This window comes from Emydura macquarii, unplaced genomic scaffold (assembly GCF_026122565.2).
Source record: "Emydura macquarii macquarii isolate MOO-44397 ecotype Brisbane River unplaced genomic scaffold, CSIRO-AGI_Emac_v2 contig_587, whole genome shotgun sequence".
NCBI lineage: Eukaryota > Metazoa > Chordata > Testudines > Chelidae > Emydura > Emydura macquarii.
This window is the reverse complement of record NW_027130724.1, coordinates 6,399,849-6,426,072: the sequence shown is the minus strand read 5'-3', so window position 1 is coordinate 6,426,072 and position 26,224 is coordinate 6,399,849. Positions and strand designations below refer to the sequence as shown.

The 26,224-nt window shown below is 43.8% G+C and overlaps 2 protein-coding genes across 7 annotated transcripts in view; one reads left to right on the top strand and one right to left on the bottom strand.

Moving 5' to 3' along the window:
• Positions 1–420: 420 nt before the first annotated feature.
• PRR33 (proline rich 33) lies at positions 421–26,222 on the top strand. Its single transcript, XM_067540422.1, has 2 exons — positions 421–496; positions 24,273–26,222. The coding sequence occupies exon 2, from the start codon at positions 24,282–24,284 to the stop codon at positions 26,112–26,114; it is 1,833 nt and encodes a 610-aa protein (XP_067396523.1). The 5' UTR covers positions 421–496; positions 24,273–24,281; the 3' UTR covers positions 26,115–26,222.
• LSP1 (lymphocyte specific protein 1) overlaps positions 17,960–26,224 on the bottom strand; it is an 80,990-nt gene continuing 72,725 nt past the window's right edge. For 4 of the 6 annotated variants that reach the window (XM_067540588.1, XM_067540592.1, XM_067540594.1 and 1 more), the window contains one exon: positions 17,960–19,558. The gene's annotated coding sequence lies outside the window, so the exon portion shown is untranslated. Of the gene's footprint in view, positions 19,559–25,868; positions 26,062–26,110 lie in introns of those variants that run through there. The other 2 variants (XM_067540590.1, XM_067540589.1) reach the window with 2 other exon arrangements.

Genomic DNA, 26,224 nt, shown 5'->3' with positions numbered 1-26,224 from the left:
AAATAGTATAGATTTCCTTAGGGCCTGGAGATAGAAGAACAAACACAGACAGAAAAAGAACCCTTTGAAGGATTTGGTTTGTTCATGCCCTTGGTGCAGTTGCATTAATTTGCCAGGAGAGGTTTGCAGTGCCTAAGACAACCCCTGTGATGCTGTTTCCATTTTTTTAAGCCTTCAGGCTTCACCTCACTCACCCCCCTCCCACTCTATCTCCCTTTGGCAGGAGTCCCCAGCAATATAGACAATGCCCTCCAGTGGGGCTGACAGCTTTAACAGCCTCTTTGCTACCAGCCTGTAAGAGCAGAGAAAACCTTTAGGTCAGGAGCTGTGGGGCTGTTTTTATTTTTGGCATGCATCATAGATCAAGTCCTTTCCCTGCTCCCTGGCATTTGTAAGAAGGGAAGAGTCCAAACCAAGGATGTTCGGACAGGTTTTTAAGCACACGGAGCTAGGAGCAACAAGCTGCAGCCTCTAACCATCACTCAGCGCTCACCAGGTAACGTACAAAAGCAAAAATTGTGTTTCGAGTTTTTCATTCTTTAGAAGTAGGCTCTTGTTTTCCTCCCCTGAAATATATTGAAACAAGATTCTTCGTAGTTCACTGGAGGGGAGGGAGCTATTGCTAAAAAGTGGAAAGAGCTCACATCTGTCCTCAGAGCTATTATTATTCTATAATTCATGTGGGAGAAGAAGGAATCTGAGTAGTGTATGAATTGGGTTGGAAACCCCACAGAATTGAGAAGGGGGGATCCCTAGCAAAGTTGCACAGTTGTTAGGACATATACTGTTGTTTTTTTCCTCTCAGTGCCATTAATGCCACCAACACACCTTTATGTTGCCTTTTCGGCACCATTAAGCATTTTTGCTATGTTTGGCTAGTCCATTTCCCTTAGGCAATCGAATGGCTGGCCTTTCTCCAAGAAATACTGCCTTTGATCAAGTAGTGGTGCATGGATATAACGTAGGGGAATAGCACATTTCCTTCTCCCCTTCTTTTATATGGCCTGTGTACCATGTTTGGCAATGTCTCTGGGAATGTATTCACTAGTCTGACTTGACTAACTGCTTGCCTATTATAGTGTCTGTCTTTAGTGCTGACATGGCATCTTGTCCTACTCTACAGTAGAGGGCTCAAGGGCTGAGGTGCACTGACAGCGCTGAGTACAGGGCAAAAGTGGACAGTGCCTGCTCACAGTGTGTCTGTCTCCAGTCAGCTGAACCAGGGGTAGCAGAGAAGGAAAATTCACTGGATTCACCCACCAAAACCAAAGTGAAAAGAGAGAAAAGAAACTGGAAATCTATTGGGCTGCAGCCTCGGCAGGCGTGAATCTGAGCGGCTCCATTGCCACCATCAGCTGCGGATCTGGCCCATTTGTCTTAAGTCCTTTGGTGGAAACAAAGTGAGCATCTTGCAAAAATGGGAAGCCTTCATCTGGCTGTCCATGCATGACGTTGCAGGTAGCCAGGGCTTTTCAACCCAGCTTAGAGGCAGCTGAATCACCAGGATTCCCTTCTGCATGGCAGTCAAAACAAACATTTTGATTTAGGTTGTAGTGGGGTATACAAACCCCACACTGGGCCCGAAGGGGTTAAAGGGCAATACTAGGTAGCTCTGGCCCTCTGGGCCTGCCGAGCAGCTGGTAGAATGGGTTGAGAGGAGCTAGGAAGCCCAGGCAAAGGGTGGGGGACAGACGTCAGGAGAGATGTATCTTTCTCTGGGAAGCCAGGCAGAAGGTTGAGCCTGAGAGGGGACCACAGAACATGTAAAGTCGACAGGCAATGCTTTCTCCAGCCCCCATCCCCTTTGAGAGCCAGCAGATCCAGTTTTTTGGACTGTTTTCCTTAAGCTATTGTCTGTTTGGACTGTAGGGGGCCACACCCCAAACTAAAGGAGCACAGAAGTAGGAAGTAGCCCAGGATAGCAGATTTAGATGAGGGAGGACCCTGCCGCTGTTTCTTCCCACAGGACCTTGGACTGGACCCAATGGAGAGGGAGGGCTTGAAACCCCCTACCACCTCCCCCCCCCCTCCCCCGTCCCCCTTAGGGCAAAGATCCAGGCAGGAGTTGAGGCCAAAACATTTCCGGCCTAGGGGCAGGAACCAGGCCCCACTACCACCCCCATGACAGACAGACACGGTGCTAGAGGACAGGTGTTCTAACAGTGAGGCCCACCCAGCTCTCCATACTCCCGTCACATAGATTATTTGGTGGACTGTTAATCCTGTGTCTCTCTCTGCATCATCTCTCTGCTTCTTGACTCACTTGTATGCTTCATGCATCCAATCTCAGCTCCACGCTTTATACTGAAACTCTATAGCCTCTACTCCAAGCATCATCTACTGTAGCTGCTCCCTAGGGCTCTGCTCCAATTCCCATTGAAAATCAACAGTAAAACTCCCATTGACTCCAGAGTTGAGGATCAGGCCCTATGTGGTCCATCTGCTCTGTGAAGCATTTTATCAATCTGCTTCACACAACACCCCTCTGATCATTCAATCCACGCAGCTGGCACTGTCCATAAACCCCATGCATTGTGTAGCTGCTCCATACCATATCTATGTGCTTTTGCATCATTCATCTGTTCCATAGTTCCCTTCTCTGCCTCATTCATGGCCCATCTGCTCAATGAGTCAACTAGCTGCTCCATATATTGCCTACACATTCTATGCCTCACCTCCTGGCTTCATGAATTCTCTCTCTGAATACATGTATACATGTATCTCATGTATACATCTCATGCTACATGCATAACATCTCCTAATTTATGCATTATCTTTCTGTTCCTAGCATGATATATTTGTTTCTTCATACATGATTACTCAGCTGCATGTGTCATTTCTCTGAAGGAGATTATCTGATTCATGCATTCTCACTTTGCTCCATGATCATCTGGATCATAACTATATCATGTCTCTGACTCATGCCGCATCTGTACTTCGCATGCATTCTCTGGCTTCTTTTTGCATATAACCTCTGGCTCATGCTTCATTCCTGGTTCATAATAATAACCATTTATATCAAGAATATTTGTTTCATGCTTCATCCATCTGCTTCATATATTATCCACGTACAAGGTGTCTGTTTCTTGTTTCCATGCATCTGTTTCATACACTACCTATAGTATTTTCCGCACTGACCTTTTTTCTGCTTCTTGTATTACCTATCTGCTCTGTGTACTATCTTTTTATTTTAGCCATACTTTGTTACACACAACATCTTTTTTGCTCCTTGCACCCATCTCTCTATTCCTTGAATCATCCATGAGCTGCTGCAGTACAACAACTTGTTCTCTGTACACCATCGTCAATGTAAAGAATAAGCTACCTGCAGAAAACTTTCCCATACTGTCCAATGAATTAAGGCCCCAAACAATGGAAGACAATAATTCATGTCCAGTCTTACATTAGGATCTGAGAGCTATGGGACTTCATTAAGTGAGGTGGCAAGCCACATGACTTGTTGGACCCCCTGTCCTCCACCATATAACTATCAATCTGTCTATAAGATGACATTAGGAAAAACAAATGTAGGCGTGAGTACATCTCATGCATGTATGTTTGAGTCACAGACAACTAGATAAAGGTCATTTTGTTGCTTATCCCAAACCTTATGGGGAGGATTTGCTGTATTTTTATGACACACCTTTCTGCCGGAATAGGATACCTGATACCAAGTTTCACCTTTTATTAGGAACCAGTGCCTGGGCTATATAGACCGTAGGAAAACACCCGTAGAATAAAGTTAAGCAAACATTGCACCTCCTTTCAATAGGGAATGTGCCCAAGGTGAATAGTCAGGGGTGTCAATAAGTAATTTACTGCATCACATGCCTGCTCTTTGTAGGAGCTGGAATCAGAGCTTCTCCTCATATGTTCCCTCTATTAAGCTGACCTATTGAAGATAATCATTCATCTCACAGATGGAGTCCAGTGTTTTTTAATTCTTTTCTTACTGTTGCACATTCATATTTGTCTGTATGGCTTCACAAACTGCAAACACTTACCGGGGTTTGACAACCAGCTTCTTATATCCAGGATTAATACAATCTGACCACATACTAATTTTGAATAGGAAGATGTGCTTGGTATAGTTCTGGCATTTCCATGGACCATGAGGACTGTAAGGCTGTGTATCACTTAAACATCAATCACTCTGATCACACATATTAATCCTTGAAAGCCTATTCCAGAGTTTAACTACCCTGACAGTTAGAAAGTTTCCCTAGCGTCTAACCTAGATCTCCCTTGCAGCAGATTAAGCCCATTGCTTCTTGTCCTACCTTCAGCGGACATGGAGAACAACGGACCACTGTTCTCTTTATAACACACCTTAACATGTTTGTAGACTGTTAACTGGTCTCCCCTCATCTTCTTTTCTCAAAGCTAAACATGCCCAGTTTTTTTACCTTTCCTAATCAGTCAGGTTTTCTAAATCTTTTATCAGTTTTTGTTGCTCTCCTCTGGACTCTCTCTCTAATTTGTCCACATCTGTTTTAAAGTGCAGCCCTCAGAACTGGACACAGCTGCCAGCTGAGGCCCACTAGTGCCAAGTTGAGCAGGACAATGACCTCCTATGTCTTACACACAACATTCCGGTTAATACATCTCATAATGATATTCACAATTGTATCGCATTGTTGACTCATTCAATTTATGATCCACTATAACCCCAGATCCTTTTAAGCAGTATTCCACCAAATCAGTTATTCCCCATTTTGTAGCTGTGTATTTGATTTTTCTTCCTAAGTGAAGTACTTTGGACCCGTCCTTATTAAATTTCATTTTTTTAAATTCAGACCAATCCTCCAATTTGTCAAGGTCCTTTTGAATTCTAATCCTGTGCTCCAAAGTGCTTGCAACCCCTTCCAGCTTGGAGTCATCTGCAAATTTTATAAGCACACTCTCCACTCCAAGTCATCAATAAAAATACTGAATAGTAGCAGACACAGGAATGTCCCTGTTTGTCTCTCCTACATATGCCCTCCCAATTTGACAATGTATTTATAATTATAAAATTATATCCAAGATAATAAAAGGAAAGAATTTACTCCTATTCTGAAATACACTGGTGTATTGTCTCCTCCTGATTCTCTATTGTGTTATAATCCTTTTGCTAGAGCTTGTCAGGAATTTTCCAGTGCAGTTTTTTTTTTGTCCAAATGTTGATTCATCAAAGTTCCCATTGGAAGATGTTTTTAAACAGAAGTTACAAAGTTGTTGAACTATGTCAAGATTTTTTAAACAAAAAGTTTCATTTTTCAATTTGAAATGTTTTTTCATTTCAAAATCTTAGTTGATTTATACTTTTAAAACATCTTGAAAAATTGGAAATCAAAATGAAACGTCAAAAGTAGCTAAACAAAATGTTTCAATGGACCCAATCTGAAACCTTTTCAAATTATCCGTTCACAAAGTTCAAGATTTTTTCTTTGTCCTGTGTTAGAATAGAAGAAACTTTCAAAATTTTGAAAACTCTCATGGGATGCATCCCATTTCCCATCCAGCTCTGCCTTATGCTTCTCTTCCAGGAATAAGCCACAAAAGGCTCTGGGACATAGCATTGCATCTGAGAGAAAGGGTGTTTACAGGGGTCTTGTGATCAACAGCCATGGATCAAAAAAAAGGAAGCCCCAAGTAGACAGATAGCACTTCTTTTCAATGTATTACACTGCTTGCCAATAAAAAGGCAGATACTAAGGTGATAGAAACCATTTAAGTGTCTGGGTTGAGAAACATGACATAATGGTCCCTTCCAGCCTTAAAAATTTCGGAGCTATTTTAAGTGTTGTCAGACTACTGACTGTTTAATGGAAATCCTTGTACTCAGAAGAGAACTCTAACAAATGTACTTATGGATGGGTGTGCGACTGGCATATTTTACTCTCTTTCTCCCTCCCTCTCAGAAGGAGAAGTTGAATTCCTTATCAAGGGATCACTAAAGCTCTTGGATCAGATACCACGCAATACTTGCCACTCACACCACTGAAGATAAAAGAGTCACCAGAGTCAGCCCCATTATGACAAACCTATGCTACTTATCCATACAAAGCACTGTCGCCCTGCTCATCCTAAATCCCATTTATCCAAGGGCTATAAATGTAAACTGTCTAAGCCTACTTATGATGGAGCTATTTATCGTAGAGAGAAGGAAAGAAGGGAGACTGTAAAGACAGGTGCAGAGGTCCAAAAAGTGGCCTTTAAGGAAGTGTATCGAATGCTTTCATTTTCTGCACCCAAGAGAAGAGCCTCTAGGATTAGGTGTCTCAAGGAGAATCAAAAACATCAGAAGAGCATAGTTTGGGGGGAGGGAGGGGGCCGCGGGATTCAGGATACAGGAACTCTCATGCTTATGTTCCCATGTAAAAACAAACCCTGGGTTCTTCATTACCATAGGGTGATCAAGTGCTTGCTTGAGCCATAGAGTTTAAGACAGAAAGAACCACCAGTTCATCTAGTCTGACCTCTAGTATATCACATGCCACCAACACCACCCAGTACCTGCAAACTTAAACCAACAAACAAAATGAGACCAAAGTGTTACAGCCTTCAGCAAACTAAACTCTTATGTGCCATAGGCAGAGAATAGGAGGGACTAAGATACATCAGTGTCCAAGGCCTTTGCAGCGGCAGAGGAATAATTAAGTGAGATATACCCAGATAATAATGGCAAGAGACCCTCACCCCAAACTGCAGCTGAAGGTGAATAACAACCCGCCAAGTTATGCTGCCCAAGTTTCAGAGGAAAGGCAGGGGATTCTGGTGGTGCCCTAGTAATGAAGGAGAGTTATTTGAAATCCTGGAAGCAGGGATTTTTGTCAAACTCTAAAGCGTCACACCCATGCAAGGGGAAAGTTTAGGTATCAAAATGTCACAGCAAAGGCAGAAAGCCAGATGTTTATTAACCATCAGGAATAAACAAAGGGCGCTGGTTATCTACACTGATTATAAGTCAAGCAGGAGAAAACAGAGGACTAGATCCTCAACTGATGTAAATCAGCTTAGTTTTATAAAAGTCAGTGGAACTATGATGACATACATCAAATGAAATGCTGGTCCATTATAGCCGGTTATTCTGTTAATATTCTTAGTTGTATTTTATTTTTTGGATCTATCTTTTGCATGCACCAAAATAAATGCAAAGTAATGCACATTGGAAAACATAGTCCCAACTATACATATAAAATGATGGGATCTAAATTAGCTGTTACCACTCAAGAAAGAGATCTTGTAGTCATTGTGGATAGTTCTCTGAAAACATCCACTCAATGTGCAGCGGCAGTCAAAAAAGCTAACAGAATGTTGGGAGTCATTAAGAAAGGGCTAGATAATAAGACAGAAAATATCAAATTGCCTCTTTATAAATCCACGGTACACCCACATCATAAATACTTTATGCAGATCTGATCACCCCTTCTCAAAAAGATATATTGGAATTGGAAAAGGTACAGAAAAGGGCAACTAAAATGATTAGGGATATGGAAAAGCTTCCATATGAGGAGAGATTAATAAGACTGGGACTTTTCAGCTTGGAAAAGAGATAAGTAAGGGGGATATGATAGAGGTCTATAAAATCATAACTGGTGTGGAGAAAATAAAGGAGTGTTACTCCTTCTCATAAACACAAAAATTAAGGGTCACCAAATAAAATTAATAGGCAGCAGGTTTAAAATGAACAAAAGGAAGTATTTCTTCACACAATGCACAGTCAACCTGTGGAACTCCTTGCCAGAGGATTTTATGAAGGCCAAGACTATAATGGGGTTCAAAAAAGAACTAGATAAGTTCATGGAGGATAGGTCTATCAATGGCTATGAGCCAGGATAGGCAGGGATTGCTGTTTGCTAGAGGCTGGGAATGGCTGATGGGATGGATCACTTGATGATTACCTGTTCTCTTCATGCCCTCTGAAGCACATGGCATTGGGCACTGCCAGAAGACAGGATACTGGGCTAGATGGACCATTGGTCTGACCCAGAATGATTGTTCTTATGTTCTTAAATAAGAGGACTGGCTAGATACAGGACTGGTCATAGAATATGGAACTTTTCATTTTTAGAATCAGGTCAGACGAAGCCAGTAGTTGTTACCACCTGAAGGCTCTTTAGTGACATTCATGAAATGAGTTGGTGGTCTCCATGCAATTCCTAATGAACGTGTCCACCACCAAAGACACCACCATCACTATTGCTACCCTCATTGGTAGTCTCAGAAGAGAGGCCATAGATTGAATGAATATGGAAAACGAACTATCCTCTTGCTCCTAGAAGTGATCCCTATTGGTCAGATTTGACTTATATTAATACTCAGGGTGAGCAAATGAGGAAGCTTGGATTTCTCATGGTAGTGCTAGATAAGCAGAGGACTTCAGTCTTCAGGGTTGTGATCCTGGCATGTTTCACCTGCTCTTAAACCAAGCAGGAGAGAGTAAGTTTGACTGAACTCTGAAGCTACTTTGGGAACTCAGAAAAATCACTTCTGCCATGTTTCATGCAGTCTTGAAAATGTTTCTTTCATTCATCTGTTTAATCTGATGTCTGTTTTGATACTTATGTGCTGTCAGTAAAGGCATCTTAGCAAAAGTAGAGTGTTCTCCAAGAAGCTGATGTGGAAGCTGTGCCTTGGACATCGGGGTATGAAGAAAGAGTTGTGTGGAGCATAGGTGTAAGAGAGCAAACCAATGTGAAAGGCATCTTGAAGACTGTGGAAAAGCAAAAGGCAACAGCAGATGAATCATGTAATGAGAATGAGAGATTGAAAGGAAATCTCTGCTAACTAATGGACAACACCATCCATTGGTCATCAGAGCACCAGGTGCAGAACAAAGACGGAGAAGAGATTAACTGAACAAACTTCAGACAACTCACTTGGTCAGTGTAGCACAAGATAGAGATTTTATTTGCCAGCAACATCACAAGACTTTTATCCAAGAATGGAGAAAAGGTGTCTTTTGTTGATGATGTTGCTGCTCTCCTGGTGAGCCTAGGATTGAGCTGATATAGGTAGCAGGAGATGTTTTCTAACCACATTTTATTTGAAATGACTGATCTTTGCCCTGGTATTTCACTTTTTCAATCACCAACAGTTGTCTTGACACTTACTACTGTGCCTGTGTCTTGGTATCACCATTTGCCTTCTTATGTCCCTGCTATGGCCATGAGCCTTTTCTCTCCATACTGAATGCCATGCTCACTAGCTAATGCCAGGAGACTTACTCCTACCCTTTGAGTGAAGCAGGAGAGATGCTGGCATATTAGTTCCAAGGCAGGATTTGCAGCCTCTCTGGCAGAATCAACATAGCATAGAACCAGGACTCACACTCCTCTGTTCTAAATGCAGTGGAATCCACATGCCAGTACAGTCAGATTCAAGCTTCTAGCCTCTCTATGCAACAGGCCCCATATGTATGCCAACACTAGTGCCAAGATTCTACCTTCATTCTCCATGTACAGTAGTAACCAGTGCTCAAATTCAAGCTTTCAGCTAAAAATCATTCTGTGATTGTGATCTCTCAGAAGACTAGCAGCTCTGAAAGGTGAACTTAAAAAAGCCCCACACTGGCTTCCTCACCTGGAGTGACCATCCCAGAATATTCATCCTGGCACTATGTCTCCATCACCAGCCTTTCAAATCTACACTGTTTAGATGCCAAATCTTGCTAAGCAAAGTCAAGTGACATATAATGTTGTTACCTGATAGCATATCTTCATGCTACATTTAACCAATGGAACTTTCCATCTGTCAAAGAGGATGTTTTATTTAGAAACACTAATCTCCTGGATTTATTTGGTACTATAAATAGCAAGAAGCCACCAGTTCTCTTTCCATACAATGTTTTAGTAGCTTGCCTTCCATCTCAAACTCTGAAGGCCCAAAGAAAAATTAGACCTCAGCTCACTATAGTCTTGAGACAAGGGTGGTCCATTAATTTTGTTAATTGAAACCACTGCCTTTATGGATCCATCTAACAACTGATGGACACAAGAGACAGCCAAGGTGAGTATCAATGATAAATGCAAATTCATTAGATTCATTTTTATTCCCATTTATTGCAATAGGTGGAAGCTCCATGATTCATTTATCCACATCGATGCTTCCTAGTTTGATAGAGGTAAATGTATTAGGCTGTAGTGGCAATAACTTGAAAGGATGTTGAAAAACTAGTGAGGATTCAGAGAAGAACTACAAGAATGATTCATGGCCTGGAAAATTCACCTTGCAACGAGTGACTTAAGAAGCTCAATCTACATAGTTTATTTAATTTTTTTAAAAGGCTACAGAAGCAACTTTGGCAATTACAGGCTCGTAAGTCTAACTTCAGTACCAGGCAAATTGGTTGAAATTATAGATTCACAGACTTTAAGGCCAGAAGGGACCATCATGATCATCTAGTCTGACCTTCTGCACATTGCAGGCCACAGAACCTCACCCACCCACTCCTGTAATAGACTCCTAACCTCTGGCTGAGTTAGTGAAGTCCTCAAATCATGATTTAAAGACTTCAAGTTACAGAGAATCCACCATTTACACTAGTTTAAAACTGCAAGTGACTTGTGCCTCATGCTGCACAGGAAGGCAAAAAATACCCATGGTCTCTGCCATCTGACGAGGGGGAAAATTCCCTCCTGATCCCAAATATGACAATCAGGTAGACCCTGAGAATGTGGGCAAGACCCACCAGTCAGACACGTAGAAAATAATTCTCTGTAGTAACTCAGAGTTCTCCCCATCTAATGTCTCATCATCACCAGCCCTTGGAGATATTTGCTGCTAGCAGCCACAGATCGGCTACATGCCATTTTAGACAGTAAAGAACAGACTTATCAGACACATTGATGAACACAATTAGTTGGGGAAGAGTCAACACGGCTTTTGTAAATGGAAATCATGCCTCACCAACCTATTAGAATTCTTTGAGGCAGTCAATGAACATGTGGACAAAGGGTGATCCAGTGTATATAATGTATTTGGACTTTCAGGAAGCCTTTGACAAGGTCCGTTAAACAAGGTTAGCAGTCATGGAATAAAAGGGAAGGTCCTCTCATGGATTAATAGCTAGTTAAAAGACAGGAAACAAAAGGTATGAATAAATGGTCAGTTTTCAGAACAGAGAGAAGTAAATAGTGGTATCCTCCAAGAATCTGTGCTGGGACCAGTGCTGTTCAATATATTCATAAATGGAAAAGGAAAAAAAGGAGTAAACAGTGAGGTGACAAAATTTGCAGATGATACAAAATTACTCAAGACAGTTAAGGCCAAAGCAGACTGTGAAGAGTTACAAAAGGATCTTATGTGATTAGGCAACAAAATGGTAGACAAAATTTAGTGCTGACAAATGCAAAGTAATGCGCACTGGAAAACATAATCCCAACTATACATAAAAAATGATGGAGTCTAAATTAGCTGTTGCCACTCAAGAAAGAGATCTTGGAGTCACTGTGGATAGTTCTCTGAAAATGACCGCTCAATGTGCAGCAGCAGTCAAAAATGCTAACGTTAGGAACCATTAGGAAAGGGATAGATAATAAGACAGTAAATATCAAAATGCTACTATATAAAGCCATGGTATGCCCACACCAGGAATACTGCATGCAGTTCTGGTAGCCCCATCTCAAAAAAAATATATTAAAATTGGAAAAGGTACTGAGAAGTACAACAGAAATTATTAGGGATATGGAACAGCTTCCATATAAGGAAAGATTAAAAAGACTGGGACTTTTCACCTTGTAAAAGAGATGACTAAAGAGAGGAAGGGGAAATATGGCAAAGGTCTATAAAACCACGAATGGTGTGAAAATAATGAATGAGAAAGTATTATTTACTTCTTCATATAACACAAGAACCAGCATCCATCCAATGAAATTAATAGGCATCAGGTTTAAAACAAACAAAAGGAAGTACTTCTTCACACAATGCACGCTCAACCTGTGGAATTCATTGTCAAGGGATTTTGTGAAGGCCAAAACTATAACAGGGATCAAAAAAGAATTAGATAAGTTCATGGGGGATAGGTTCATCAGTAGCTATTAGCCAAGATGAAACGCACTGCTCTGGATGTCCCTAGCCTCTGACTGCCAGAAGCTGGGTTCAGATGACAGCGGAAGGATCACTCAATGATTGCCCGTTCCATTCATTCCCTCTGAAGCACCTGGCATTGGCCACTGTTGGAAGACAGGATACTGGGCTAGATGGACCACTTGGAGTCTTTAAATCAAGGTTGGATATCTTTCCAAAAGATAAACTCTAGTTCAGTGTTTCTCAATTGGTGTTCCGCGGAACCCTGGGGTTCTGCGGGAAAACTGTTAGGGTTCCGCGAGCAGCTATTCTCCACGCCACCGAGAGCAGCTGTTTTCCACAACACCAATCAGCTGTTCTCCGCGCCACGGAGCAGCTGTTCTCCGTGCCGCCGAAAAAGGGAAGATGTCCCGGATTTTTCGGCGGAAGGTATCGAGTGTAAGTGTAATGTAAGTGTAATTTAATTGAGAAATGCTGATGTTTGCTTATTTCAACATTTTAAGACTGTTAAGAGTTTGAGGGGTTCTGCAATTATTTATGGAGTTCAAAAGGGTTCCATGGCCAAATTTAATTGAGAAACACTGCTCTAGTTCAACCATAACTTATTGGGTTCAATGCAGGAATCACAGGGTGAAAACCCTATGGTCTGTGTTATGCAGGTGATCAGATAAGATACTTGTAATGGCCTTTACTGAACTTAAAAATCCATGAGCCAGATCCTCAGCACAGGTCTATTTACTTCAATGAAGCTGTGCTGATTTATAGCAGCTGAGGATCTGGCTTTGTGCATCTATAAATTCATAGAATCATAGAGCTGGAAGGGACCTCGAGAGGTCATCTAGTCCAGGCCCCTGCACTCATGGCAGGACTAAGTAATATCTAGACCATCCCTGACAGGTGTTTGTCTAACCTGCTCTTAAAAATCTCCTGTGATGGAGATTCCACAACCTCCCTAGGCAATTTATTCCAGTGATTAACCACCCTGACAGTTAGGAAGTTTTTCCTAATGTCCAACGTAAACCACCTTTGCTGCAGTTTAAGCCCATTGCTTTTTGTTCTGTCCTTAGAGGTTAACAACAACAATTTTTCTTCCCCTTCCTTATAACAATCTTTTATGTACTTGAAAACTGTTATCATGTCCCCTCTCAGTCTTCTCTTCTGCAGGCTAAACAAACCCAGTTCTTTCAGTCTTGCCTTACAAGTCACGTTTCCTAGACCTTAAATCATTTTTGTTGTTCTTCTCTGGACTTTCTCCAATTCGTCCACATCTTTCCTGAAATGTGGGGCTCAGAACTGGACACAATACTCCAGTTAAGGCCTAATCAGTGTAGAGTAGAGTGGAAGAATTACTACTCATGTCTTACTTACAACACTCCTGCTAATACATCCCAGAATCATGATAGCTGTTTTTGCAATGGCATTACACTGCTGACTCATATTTAGCTTGTGGTCCACTATGACCCCAGATCCCTTTCTGCAGTATTCCTTCTAGGCAGTCATTTCCAATTTTGTACATGTGCAACTGATTGTTCCTTCCTAAGTGGAGTACTTTACATTTGTCTTTATTGAATTTCATCCTATTTACCTCAGACCAATTCTCCAGTTTGTCCAGATCATTCTGAATTATAACCTATCCTCCAAATCACTTGCAACTCCTCCCAGCTTGATATCATCCTTAAACTTAATAAGTATACTCTCTATGCCATTATCTAAATCATTGATGAAAATATTGAACAGAACCAGACCCAGAACAGATCCCTGCAGAACCCCACTCATTATGCCCTTCCAGGATGACTGTGAACCATTGATAACTACTCTCTGGGAACGGTTTTCCAACCAGTTTTGCACCCACCTTATAGTAGCTCCATCTAGGTTGTATTTCCCTAGTTTGTTTAAGAGAAAGTCATGCTGGACCATATCAAAGCTTTAACTAAAGTCAAGATATACCACATCTACCACCTCCCGCTATCCACAAGGCTTGTTACCCTGTCAAAGAAAGTTATCAGGTTGGTTTGACATGATTTGTTCTTGATAAATCCATGCTGACTGTTACTTATTACCTTATCTTCTAGACGTTTGCAAATTGATTGCTTAATTATTTGCTCCATTATCTTTCCCGGTACAGAAGTTAAGATGACTGGTCTGTAATTCCCCATGTTGTCCTTATTTCTCTTTTTGTACATGGGCACTATATTTGCCCTTTTCCAGTCTCCTGGAATCTCTCCTGTTTTCCAAGACTTTTCAAAGATAATCGCTAATGGGTCAGATATCTTCTCAGTCAGCTCCTCGAGTATTCTAGGATGCATTTCATCAAGTCCTGGTGACCTGAAGACATCGAATTTGTCTAAGTAATTTTTAACTTGTTCTTTCCCTATTTTAGCTTCTGATCCTGCCTCATTTTCATTGGCATTCACTATGTTAGATGTCCAATTGCCACCAACCTTCTTGGTGAAAACTGAAACAAAGAAGTCGTTTAGCACCCCTGCCATTTCTGCATTTTCTGTTATTGTTTCCCTCTCCCTCCTCCCCCACCCATTGAGTAACAGGCCTACCCTGTCCTTAGTCTTCCTCTTGCTTCTAATGTATTAGAATTGATCACCACCACCTGGTGTTAAGCATGAATTTTGAGCAAGCTACAGGAAGGAGCTAGATCCAATTTCTAAAACATTGTCCTGTGTAAACCAGAGATGAGAAGCACAAGTTGAAGACTCATCAGTGGAATAGCTATTAAGAGGTATTCTTACATTCCAGCCACTGCCGAGTGACTGGCAAACTTCCAGCAATCTTGATATTTCAGTTTGGAAGGGAAAGGTCACATACTTGTCTGAAGCTTATCCAAACTTTTTTGGTGTAGAAATCAGACTTGAAACTTGCAAGGGCTGCTTTATTTAAACTGGGACTAATCCTGTTCCCATTAAAGTCATGCCATAATTATCTTAAATCTTGGGCTTGATGCTTAATGGTTGCTATTTTTATTAAAGCCAGCATAACACTGAGACAGACTTTATTGCTGCTGCTTCTGGCCAAAACTTGGCAGTGCAGTTATGCAAAATTAAAAAAGATGGATATCAGCTAGAGTTACCCAACCTTTTTCAAACCTCATAAAACATCTGATTATACTTTGGGTTGAAGAGTTGTTTTCATTCTTGTGTAATCTGTAACCATTCATGCATGCATGCCAGAGACCTGGATTGCAGTGACAAGTTTTCCACTTTCTTTTACCCTGTTATTTAAATAAAGAAAATAAAATTTAAAATGTGTGGCATTGCAAATCCCCTATTACTTGGAGTCTTTAAACAAAGATTGGATGTCTTTCTAAAAGATCTGTTTCTAGATCAACCACAGCACCACTCTTCATACAACCATTATGGAATTCAAGGCAAGAATCACTAGGTGATGTTCTAAGCCCTGTGTCATCCAGGAGGTCACACTATATGATAATGGTCCCATCTAGCCTTAAGATATATGAATTTTTTATTCTCTATTTCAACCCACCTCAGACCCACTCTTTATATAGCTAGAGTGGAAAAATGTTTGTTCCAGTGGTACTTGTTTTGTATTCTTATATGTGATATTTACCCAGCTAAAGAGAGAATGAGATGTCAGTATACTTGTTTTGAGAGCTTTCAAAACACTTTACAAGTACCATTTCATTATCTGTGGGAATTCCACCAATTTTTCCTATGAGGAAAACCTGACATTCAGGCCAGATTTTCAGGCACCAGCCTCTAGTTCCAGAGGGTGCAAAGTAAAAGTACAATTTTCTTTTTGAAATCACCATTAATGTAATTTTGAAATCTACCTAATGCCCCTGCTTTTGGCTGGTCACTAATAACCTGATACAAAGCCCATTGAAGTCAGTGGAAGCCTGTCTATTTCAAGGGGCTTTCAGTCAGACTCTTAGCTATGTAAAGTGTGTGCACATGTAAGTGCAGTCACAAAACTGCACCTGCAATTATGTTATAGATCGAAACAGAGGTTAGTTCAATTCCAAGCTTCGTTCTTTAAACAGAGCAAGCACAGGAAATAGTGAATACTCAAGGATTTTCTCAAATTATTTTCATTTTTCTATAATTTTAAACACTGCTGCAAAGCCTCAATCTAGACATGTTTCAGTGCAATTACCAATTACACACACACTTGTTATTTTAGGCTTGATCATAAAAAGTGCCAGATTTTAGGCATTGATTTGTTTAGATAAAGCAGCACCAAAGTGTGTGTGTTAGTAAAAGAAGGGAATAAGTAATCTTTTCAGTAGCACCTACAGGCTCAGTCCAGGTCTGGATGTCTCACATTCAAGGTGTCGCCTGAGGTTTGGTTCAAGCCTCTCCTGACAGCATTGCAGGGGAACCTTGCTTGGAATTGTTAAAGCAGCCAAAGAGAGGAGGAAGGATGGTCTTGCAGTTAAGGTACTGGACTAAGATTCAAGAGATCCCACTTCAGTTCCCAGCTCCAGCACAGACTGACTGACAGCAGGTGACTGTAGCTGTACCTTGATTCCCCATTTCTAAAAATGGGATATTATTTTGCTACATCCTAGGAGGTGATGAGGATAAATTCATTACTGTCTGTGAGGGTCAGGGATCAGAGCAACATTAGCAACTAGAGAGGGAGCAGTTTAATTTTATGGAACAGAGGTAAATCTCCCTAAGGGCCCATTCTGTCACCCTTATGCCAACAGAAGTCAGTGGTGACCAGTCACTGTCTAAGCTGCTGCACAATATGAATAAGGGTAGTAGACTCTAGACCGAAAGCAGTGAAAAATGGACCAATGTGAAATCTCAGCAAAAGTTTGTTTAGCACATGGAAGATGAGCTATTCTAGCCCCCATCCAAGCTCTCTGGCACAATTAAAGCCCAACAGAATATAGGTCTGCTTCTCTTTGGGATTTCATATTACAAGACAGCCCATGTCACACAAATATTGTTAAGTGTTTTGCTGTGACATTCATGCTACTGCTACATAGAAGATGTCCCGCTGCTTCCCTGCCACCCCAAAGTCAAATGTAATGTTGGGCAAGGTGCCAGCTTGACAGTCCCAGAGATAAGTTCAGGGCCCTGATGAAAGCAGCATCTTCAGTGCGAGCTTTATTAAAGGATAAAGGGGTTGTTAGAGCTGGGTGGGGCAGTCCCTTCTCCAAATTAAAAGAAAAAAAGTTTTGCCTAAGGCAATGCTGAGAAGACTCCTAGTTTCAGGCTTTCAAAGAGGTATTGCAGACAGACTAGATAACTGAAGAGGAGACTGGCCTTCCTTTTCCAACCCTGGCTGAATAGCATAGGTAAGGAGAGCATGTACGACTTCTGCCTGTGCACACAGCGCATGGTACAGAAACTGCCAGGGAGGTCTGACTGCTAAGGCTGTTTAGCTTTGGCAAACTGGCCTTTGTAATGGATTTGGCAACATTTTCTTTAGATGATTCCCAGTAAGGACAGCCAGGGCCTTTACCTGTACCAGCACCATTGTCCTTCCTCACTGCTTCAACTTCCTGTAAAGTGACGGCTCTAGGGACTAGCCAATTATTTGCTCCCTCCAATACACTAACAGAGCTGTACAACATTTTCCAAAATTAGATTTACACCGTTGACAAATTTTCACATTGCAGCCAAAGAACTGACTGTGACCATCTCCACCTACAGAGATCTCCAGTTCCACTTCCTCTGTGCCTGCTAGAAGTCTGTTTAAGAAAGCAAATTCCCTGTGTCATTTTACTTACCACTTTCCCCGCTACTGGGGGAAGTCAGGAATGTGCCGACCACAGAAAACTTTAAACAGCAGGATCTTTTCCTAAAACTTGTAATATTTGCTGAACTCTTGCCATGTTCATTTCAGAGAACCTGGGGAAACTTTGCGCCCTCCAACACTTTGCTGTAGCTGGGAGGGTGGAGACTTTGGAAACAACTTTGTTGTATGAACTGAACCGTTAATGAAACCCTCAGAGCCACAACTGTTAGAATATCTTCCTCAAAACGTTTTATTCAATGCTCACACACAAAAATAAATCCAGGATAGAGTCAATTAAAGCAGAAAGCAAACGGAGGGAGGAGAGAGAGAGAGGCCCCCTAAAGCAGGGGTTCCTATCTGAGAACAGAAGCACACTGCAGGGGGAAGTTGTCCAGCCTCCTGTGTGGGGGAAGAACAGGAAGGTTTGTAATGGGAGGAGATCAGGGATGTGTCAATAGTATGGGACAGAGGACATGAAGGAATTTACAGTTTGACCCATGAGAGTTGGTTTGCAGGAACCGGGAGCAAATCAAATCCTGTAGGTTACCTTGGAGGTCTGAGTTTTGCTAGTCTCCAGCAGGATCTCACACCCTCACAGCAAGCCCCTACCTTCCCAAAAGAAATACCAGCTTACCCTTCTACCTAGGCAGCTACAAGGGAACAGTGAAGAAAAGTGGTGAGGATTGCCGATGTCCAAGCTGCACCAACAAACAGCCCACATACAGGAGCACAGGCTAAGGTTTGCTGATGCACCTCGGTTTGAGTTTGCTGGGAATATCTGACACAGCTCCAGTGGGGCTAATCTTAAAAAAAAGCCACTAAGCTAAACTAATGAGCATGTAGCAAATGGAAAAGGAACCCTCAGACTCATCAGTGGGGATCAAAAGGCAAGAGCTCAAACCCCAAGTCTGGGCTAGCACTGTTCAAATGGGACCATCGGAGTCTAGAAGAGATTGGCACGGATTGACAGCTGAAGGAGCCACCTCAGTATGGAAACAGCTGTAGAATTAAAAAAAGCCTAGACTGGAGTCTCGTATTCAATTGGAATATAGACTAACCTGGCCTGGATATCCACACACAAGCAGAGGAAAGGGTCACAGTTGCATAGGTTTTCCCTGCCTCATATTAAGAGTTCACAGCAGAAGAGGCACAGGGGAAGAGATGGCAAAACAAATAGGGGGTACATTTCCCTCCCTTGAGAAGACCATGGGCAGTTCTTTGATATGCAGGACACGGTCTATGTTTCAAATACAGTTATGGCTACACAGGATTATGGAGGCCTCAGTGGTGGCATGATTCTTAGAACCACCTCTAACTTCCTTCCATTGAACGTTCTCCCTTCCTCCCCGCCCCACCCCCTTCATCTTTTTCTCTTCAGCTTTATACCTCCTATTCCCACATAATTAGTTGCTGGAATAGCGGAGGTTTCTCACTGGTTATTGAGATACCCTCTACCCCCTGCTTGGTTAGGCAAGCTGGCAGATCTTTCTTTTCATACATTCAAGAGATTAGAGAGGGCCAAAGTAATAGTCTCCCATCTCCAGCATGGAAACAGAAGGGCCCAGAGGAGCCAAATACAAATAGCCAAAAGAGTCATTTAGAAAGTTAAAATGAGGAACAATAGCCAGCTGATCCTGTTCCTGTCATCCAAATGAAAGCAGCATGGGGTGAGGCTCCCACCCCAAGATACAGCCAGACTGTTCTGGAGCAAAGTGAAGTTGCCTGCCAGAGACTGGGAGAAAGACATCCTCCAGGTGATCTCCCTTCTAGCAGAGGAAACATCAGCGTTGAGTACAGGGTTGCATCTAGCCAGGACCAAGGTCAGCTGTAAAAGAAAAAATAGAACAAAACTTACTGCAGCAGATCAGATGATCACTCACCTTGACTACAGAGAGCAGAAAGTCAGCCCAAGAGGTTTCCCTGCCCACCCACATCTTTTGCGTGTTCCTTCTGGGTTTATAGCCCCTATACATGGGATAAGCCAGCATACAACAGGAGCTGTTTGCAACTCCGAATCAGAGCCTAGAATGGTAGGTAGGAGGAGCAGTCTCTTTGAGCAGGGGGTTGGACTAGATGACCTCCTGAGGTCCCTTCCAATTCTATGATTCTATGCTGAGAAGACGTCAAATCTACTGTCAAGGCCCCTGGATTCTGCAGCTCTGGCATGAGGGAGTGGGAGGGAGGGAATCAGCAACAGGCAGGAGACAGTACACAGCAGCAAGGGTCCTGCACAGGTCATGTTACCGTGGCAGAGCGGATGCATTTCAGTGCAGTCACCTCATCCCTAGGAGGAGACATTTAGATGCTGTATGTGACGCTGCTCCTGTTTTCCCCTCTATGCCCAAGAAAAACACTAAAGCAAAGCTTTCCCTTAGTGACCAGTTGCAGCAACACAGGTTCCCTTAGCTCACTCTTGTGCACAGAACAGCTGATAACTTGTGGTGTTGGAGTCAAAGCACAGGTACTTTTCCAGCTTGAAGTTAATGACACTTCCACATGGACACTTCCCCTGTTTAATGTCAAACTAGAGGTGAAGTTCTGAATAAAGCTGCTCTCTAAGCACAGTAGAGCAGCGTAAGAGGGATCCCAAGATCAGCCAGGTTTCAGGTTGTGCATCAGCATGAAGACAACACTAAAAAGCCATGAAGTTAGTCTAGTTTCACTTGCTTTTCCTGAAGCTTAGCAAGCTATTCGGGTTTGTTGAGCAGTTCATCCCCCCTCAGTTTTATAATGAATCCCTATTGACTGCAGTGAATATTTAATAAGAGTCCATGCAAAGCAATGCATCTTTCTTTGCCCTGTTCCAATACACAGCATTTCGGAGGGAGAGGGAAGGATCTCTACTGAGAGGACAGATGGCTCTGGGAGAGAGTTCTCCCAAGAGCATGCAAAACTCTGAAGGGGAGACAGAAGATATGTCTAACCAGACTTTGTGTGTGCAGGGGAGGGAGGGATGGATCAATGAAACTGCAAAGCAGCAAATTTGGAAGTGATGAAAGGAATCACTTCCACTCCACCAGACACCCAGCCTGTGGAATCCATTGCCACAAGGTATCACTGAGACCAGGGATTTAGTGGGATTCAAAAAAAGGACTGGATATTGATCTAGACAGACAAGAATAGTCCGAGTTATAATAGCAAGGATCTTTTTAAAAATATCAAGAGCATTGGAAGTGACATGAATCCACATGCTTCAGTATAAGCCACTTCCTAAGCACTGGGGGGGGGGGGGGGGAGGAGACACACACACACGAATCTTTCAAACTGGACTAATTACTCCTAACTGCGGGGAACTTGGCACCTTCCTCTGAAACAGCTGCAACCATTAGACAGGACTTGATGAGGCACTGTGCTCATCCACTGTAGCAATTCCTATATTTTAGAGGTCACTTTGGGGAGCAGGGCCACAGGGAAAACGGTCAACTCCAACACGAGGTGTCACACTATTGGGCAGGAGAGGCGTTTCCACTTGCCTCCTTTTGCTTAGATCAGATTGTCCCGTACAGCTACCCAAAAGATTGGTACTTCCCATATACCTGTCTCCCTTGAGTTCACAAGCTATTAAAAGCTAAAGTGGCATTTTGGTTCCTTTTCAGAAGGTGGTGATACATGTGTCATTTATACAGTGATGCTTCAAGTAAGCCTTCCTAACCACAGACTCAGCAACTGGGCACCCGGAAACATAAGAGTCTCACATCAGTATAAACAGCAAGAAATGCCTCTGTTCTTAGCCCAACAGGCAATATTTTAGCAAGCCAGAGTTCTGCTTACTGCTGGCCACAATAAGATTTATATAAAAATCTAACTGACCTGCCCCCTCATTCCCCCGCCACCCAATCTACAATCCAGATACTCCCTAGATGTAAAGTGTTGTGTTCAAAGTAGATTAAATGAAGGATGCCTAGAAGGACCTGCCTGCATGAGAGACATTTGCAGTGGTGTAACTACATGGATACAAAAGGGATGCAAACCTCTTATGTAGGCTACCATTCCCCTGCTCACGGACACATACGAGCAAGCTAGATGGAGCATAAATAGCAGCGTAGCCATGGTAGCGCAGGCAGCAGCAGCACAGCTGGACTGTGCTGAGTACACATCCAATAGTTTCAGGCAGATTTGTGCACTGCACAGTTCAGCCATGCCTCCACAGTCACTACGAGTGCTCCTGCTGCTACATAGCTATTTACACTCACGCCAGCTCAGTAAGGCAAGTCAAGGAAATCCCATGCCTAGCTCATAGTGTAGACGTTGCCAGACGTATGGCTCTGATGCGAAGTTGGGCATACTAGCTCAAGGTGCAATAGTGTAAGTTACCAAAGCCAACTGCACCAGAGAGTCAACCCACTTCCACTGCTGAAAGTTTAAGTCAGGCATTTTGAAGCCTTTCAGACCCCCAACCCTGGGGATGTGGACGTGGTATGTGGGGTGGGTTAGGTGTATTAAAAAGACTGGATTTGCAAACTATCACTTTAGGAGCTGGGAGAAGGGTTCCCTGATCCTGCTTGCAGGCTGGAAGGCTCCATAGCAAAGTGTTCCAGCGGAGTCAGCAACCAGCCAGGACAAGTTGTGCTGCTCTGCCGGAGGGAGCAGTCCGTCTCTGGTTTTGGGCTCTCGTGTGTTCTGAATTCTAACAAAGTAGCCTTACGGTGCAACCTTCCAGCAGGAGAATCTGTTTTAATCTAAATTTCTGTTTGCGCGTGCTGTGAAACGTAACAGAGGGGAAATGGATTTCTAGTTCTCTTCAGTCAAAGACGTTTCACGCATAAGAACAGCTCTTGAAATAGACCTAGGCACAATTCTAGCCTTTGCTTAAAAGTGATAAGCTGCTTGGCATTTCCAAGAGTTGCCATTTCACATGCACAAGTCCCTTCAAAGCTTCCTCACAAAATGCTCTGTGGCTTTCCATGTTTGCAGGCACACACACATGCCCACACACAAAGCAAATGCCTTTTTGCCTATGCCAATGAACCATCACACCTCCTACACCCTAGAGAAAAGTTCCAGCTGTGCAGTGAAAATATTTTCCTGGAATTAGGGGGGGGCAACTGGGCTCTCTACTTCCCCACAGGCTTTAACTTTAGCGTTTGCTTTAGCTCTCCCCTTTCTCCACCACTCCTCTCGAGAAGTCAGCCTGCCAGGAATTTCTGTAGCAAACAAGCCAAGGGCCAGCCTCCCAGCAGGAGTAGTTAGCCAGTGCTGAAAGAGATTGCAAACTCAGCCAAAGGCTATTTCAACCTCCTGTGCATTCAAGTGGAAACATCTGTTCTACCCATCAAAGGGTATTTTTTACAAGTGAAGTAAGCCTTGCATCTCTAGGGACATTGGTGCAGCATCACCTTCAAGGGCTGGAACCTGCTGAGTTAGGACTCCACAGCCCAAAGCTACAATTTTGCCTGCCATAAACAAGAGAGAAGCTAGAATGAGCTGGGCAGTCACCAAAAAGGAGCCGAGCACCTGACAGCCCCAGTGAGCCCTCCCAGCCTCTTCTCTCTCATTCCTTCTTTCAGAACACTTGACACCAGCCAACTCTGGGAGTTGAAAGGGTCATTGCTTTGTGCCTCACTTCTTAGCCAAGCCAGCTCAGCAACTGTGAGGTGATAAGTGGAGGCAAGGTTTGATCTGTGGCACTTGTGAGCCGAAGTCTGTGTCAGGGAACACGGATGGAATAAAGCAGGTGCTCACCATCACTCCCTACCCCACACCTCCGGCACAGACTTCCCGCTCACCACACAGCGTCGTCTGCCTCTCCTGGTGCTCTCTACGCAACACAGCAACAATCTGTCAGGAAGAATTCGCTGTGTTTCTAGACAGGGTCACAGAAGTTGCAGGCCAGGGTGAGAATGGGAAGGTGGCTGGGGTGGTGGAGGTTCACACATCCTGAGGGCACTACCTACCTCTGGGGGTGCCTGGGTGTACTCTAAGAAGAGCCTCAAGAGCAATTTTTGTTGACGTGGCTCCAGCTGCAGGGTGCAGATTGGGGTATCAGACAATTCAGAGCAAGGGATCTTGTTAGTGCAGAGTTGAAGGAGCTAGCACCACCACCCAACCGACAGGTCAATTGAGAACCAATTGTTACTGCCAGAGGTTGTGGGAGTAGGCAGGAAGATGCATTTTAGTGCTTGAGGCAGCAATGGACTTGCTAGCACCAGGCAAAGTGAGGACAGATGCTTAGCAAGCTTCTAACAATCTGCTACCATCTCAAATCCTCCTCACCCGTAACCCTGAAGTGGTGGTCACTCATGCCTTTCTGTTGTGAGAGTGTGTTGTGGAGAGATGTTCATTAGAGAGGGGTTTGTATGGGGGGAGAGGGGTAAAAGCACAAGTATGACATTCCTCCTCCTCCCAGATAAAGTATTACTTCTGAAACAAACCAGACGTCTCTGGGACAGCGCTGGGCGGCTCTACAGACAGATGTTTGAAGCCTGCTGCCAGCAGACCATCTTTGTGGTCCAATGGCAGGCACAAACAGCACAGCAGCATGCTCAGGGCTAAGTAGATCAGTTGCTGATGTCAACTCTAAGCTTTGTGTTTCATTGCAGGCGGTTAAAATGCTGATAACTGTAACACCACCCTACGACCCAGCCTCCCTCCACCCACAGATTCCACCCCCTGCCATACTACCAAAACCTGGGAAGGACAATCTTAGGCTCCAAAGACTCTTGAAGAAAGAGGCAAAGAAACCACCACTATCCTCCCAACAAGCCAAATTGTTCCAGTCTAGCCTCTCCCCAGTGAGCGAGGCCAGCCAAGATCTAGAGCGCAGTGCGCGCTCATCTCCGCTGAAGACCCCAGAAACAACACACATCACCATCCAACTCCCTCCCCGGTTCTCCATCAAGCCCATCACCCACCACCATGTCTCATCTCCTTTCCCAAAGGCCAAGCCCTTCACATTCAAAGTAACTGAGCAAAGGAGGATCTCTGAACACCTCAAGCTCATGGTCTCTCCGGCAGCATCCCCTGTGCACAGGCAAGGTATTCTGGACTCCCCATGGCAACCAAAAGGAATGACAAAACCAGACATGCCCACCCAGTTGCCTCCTCCACAGACAAGTGGTGTCTTCATTTTCCTTGATCCTCCTGTCTCCATCATAGAAGCCTCCGTGGAGGTTACCCCGGTCACCAAAGTGCATGTGCATGGCGTACGGGCACCCAGCGCTAAGACACCCCTCTCAGACCAAACCTCTACGGCCCTCAGCAATGAAGACAGGCAGCCTTCAGCAGTCCATACTGGCAAAAGCCACACAGAACCACCCTCCGGGCAGGCACCAGTCACTCTCAATGTTAACAAGGATGGAGCTGCTATTTCCAAATCAAAGGCCCCCATGCCTGCAATTCCGAAAAAGCCTGTTAGGGTTGGTTGCCTCAGTCCTACGACTCCAGAAGCCCCAGTGGAGGTTACCCATAGCACCATAGTACATGCACCCAGCGCCAAGACCCCTCCCTCAGACCAGGCCCCTACAGTACTCAGCAATGAGGAAAGGATGGCTTCAGTCACCCAATCTGAAGTAAGCCACTCAGAACCACCCTTGGGGCAGACACCAGTCACTCTCAATAGTGACAAGGCTGGAGCTGCTACTTCCAAGTCAAAGGACCCCATGCTTCCTACCATGACGGCAGAGCCCTCCTACAAGACCCTTAAGTCTTCAACTCCCAGACCTGTAACACCTGGAAGTGACACAGCAAAATCCAGAACAGAGGGGGTTTCTGACTTCCCTGAGCCACACAGCAAGAGCCTAAGGCCATCGACTTCCCATACAGCTCAGAAGCAAGATGCCTTAGTGCCAGCTGACAGTACCAAGGCTTTCTCCACAGAAGCAAAGGAGGAGCTGGTCATTCCACCGCAACAGCCACCCACCATTCCCAGGGCCAGTCCTTCCCCAAAAGTTGAGCATCCTTTACCATCTGTGGATAAGGCCAGACCTCTTACAGCCAAGCTTAGTGGATGGTCTCGCCTCAAGAAGCACTTGATAGTGGAACCCGAGATGCCCCCATTCCCAGAAACCGAGCCAGCCAAGTCCGAACAGGAGGAAGCAGGAAGTAAAGCAGAAGACTCTCAAGGCAACACCAGCCAAGACAACAGGCTGATTAAATCACGGGCCACCAAAATGTGGGATGCCATCTTATATCACATGACATCCATCAAGAGGAGAAAGCAGCAAGAGGAAGAAAAAGGGATAAGGAAAGAGGAGGGCTTCTCATTCTGGTGCCGCTTGCCCCTTCTCCACAGACCACGTTTTGATGCCCGGAAGCTGAAAGAGCTGGCTTTCAAACCAATGACGAAGATCACCACCATGGTAGAGTTGAGCCTACTCCACCGCAAGACACCTGAGGAGCCCAAGAATTTTAACAGGACTGCATCAGGATGGCAGCTCAAGTGAAGCCAACTGGATTCCACCTCAGCAACAAGCCCTCCGCGCTCTCTCTCAAGCCTCCTCCAGGGCACTGCCTGAGTTCTGAGCAGCGAAGTGTTTTTTATAGCCAGATTTTC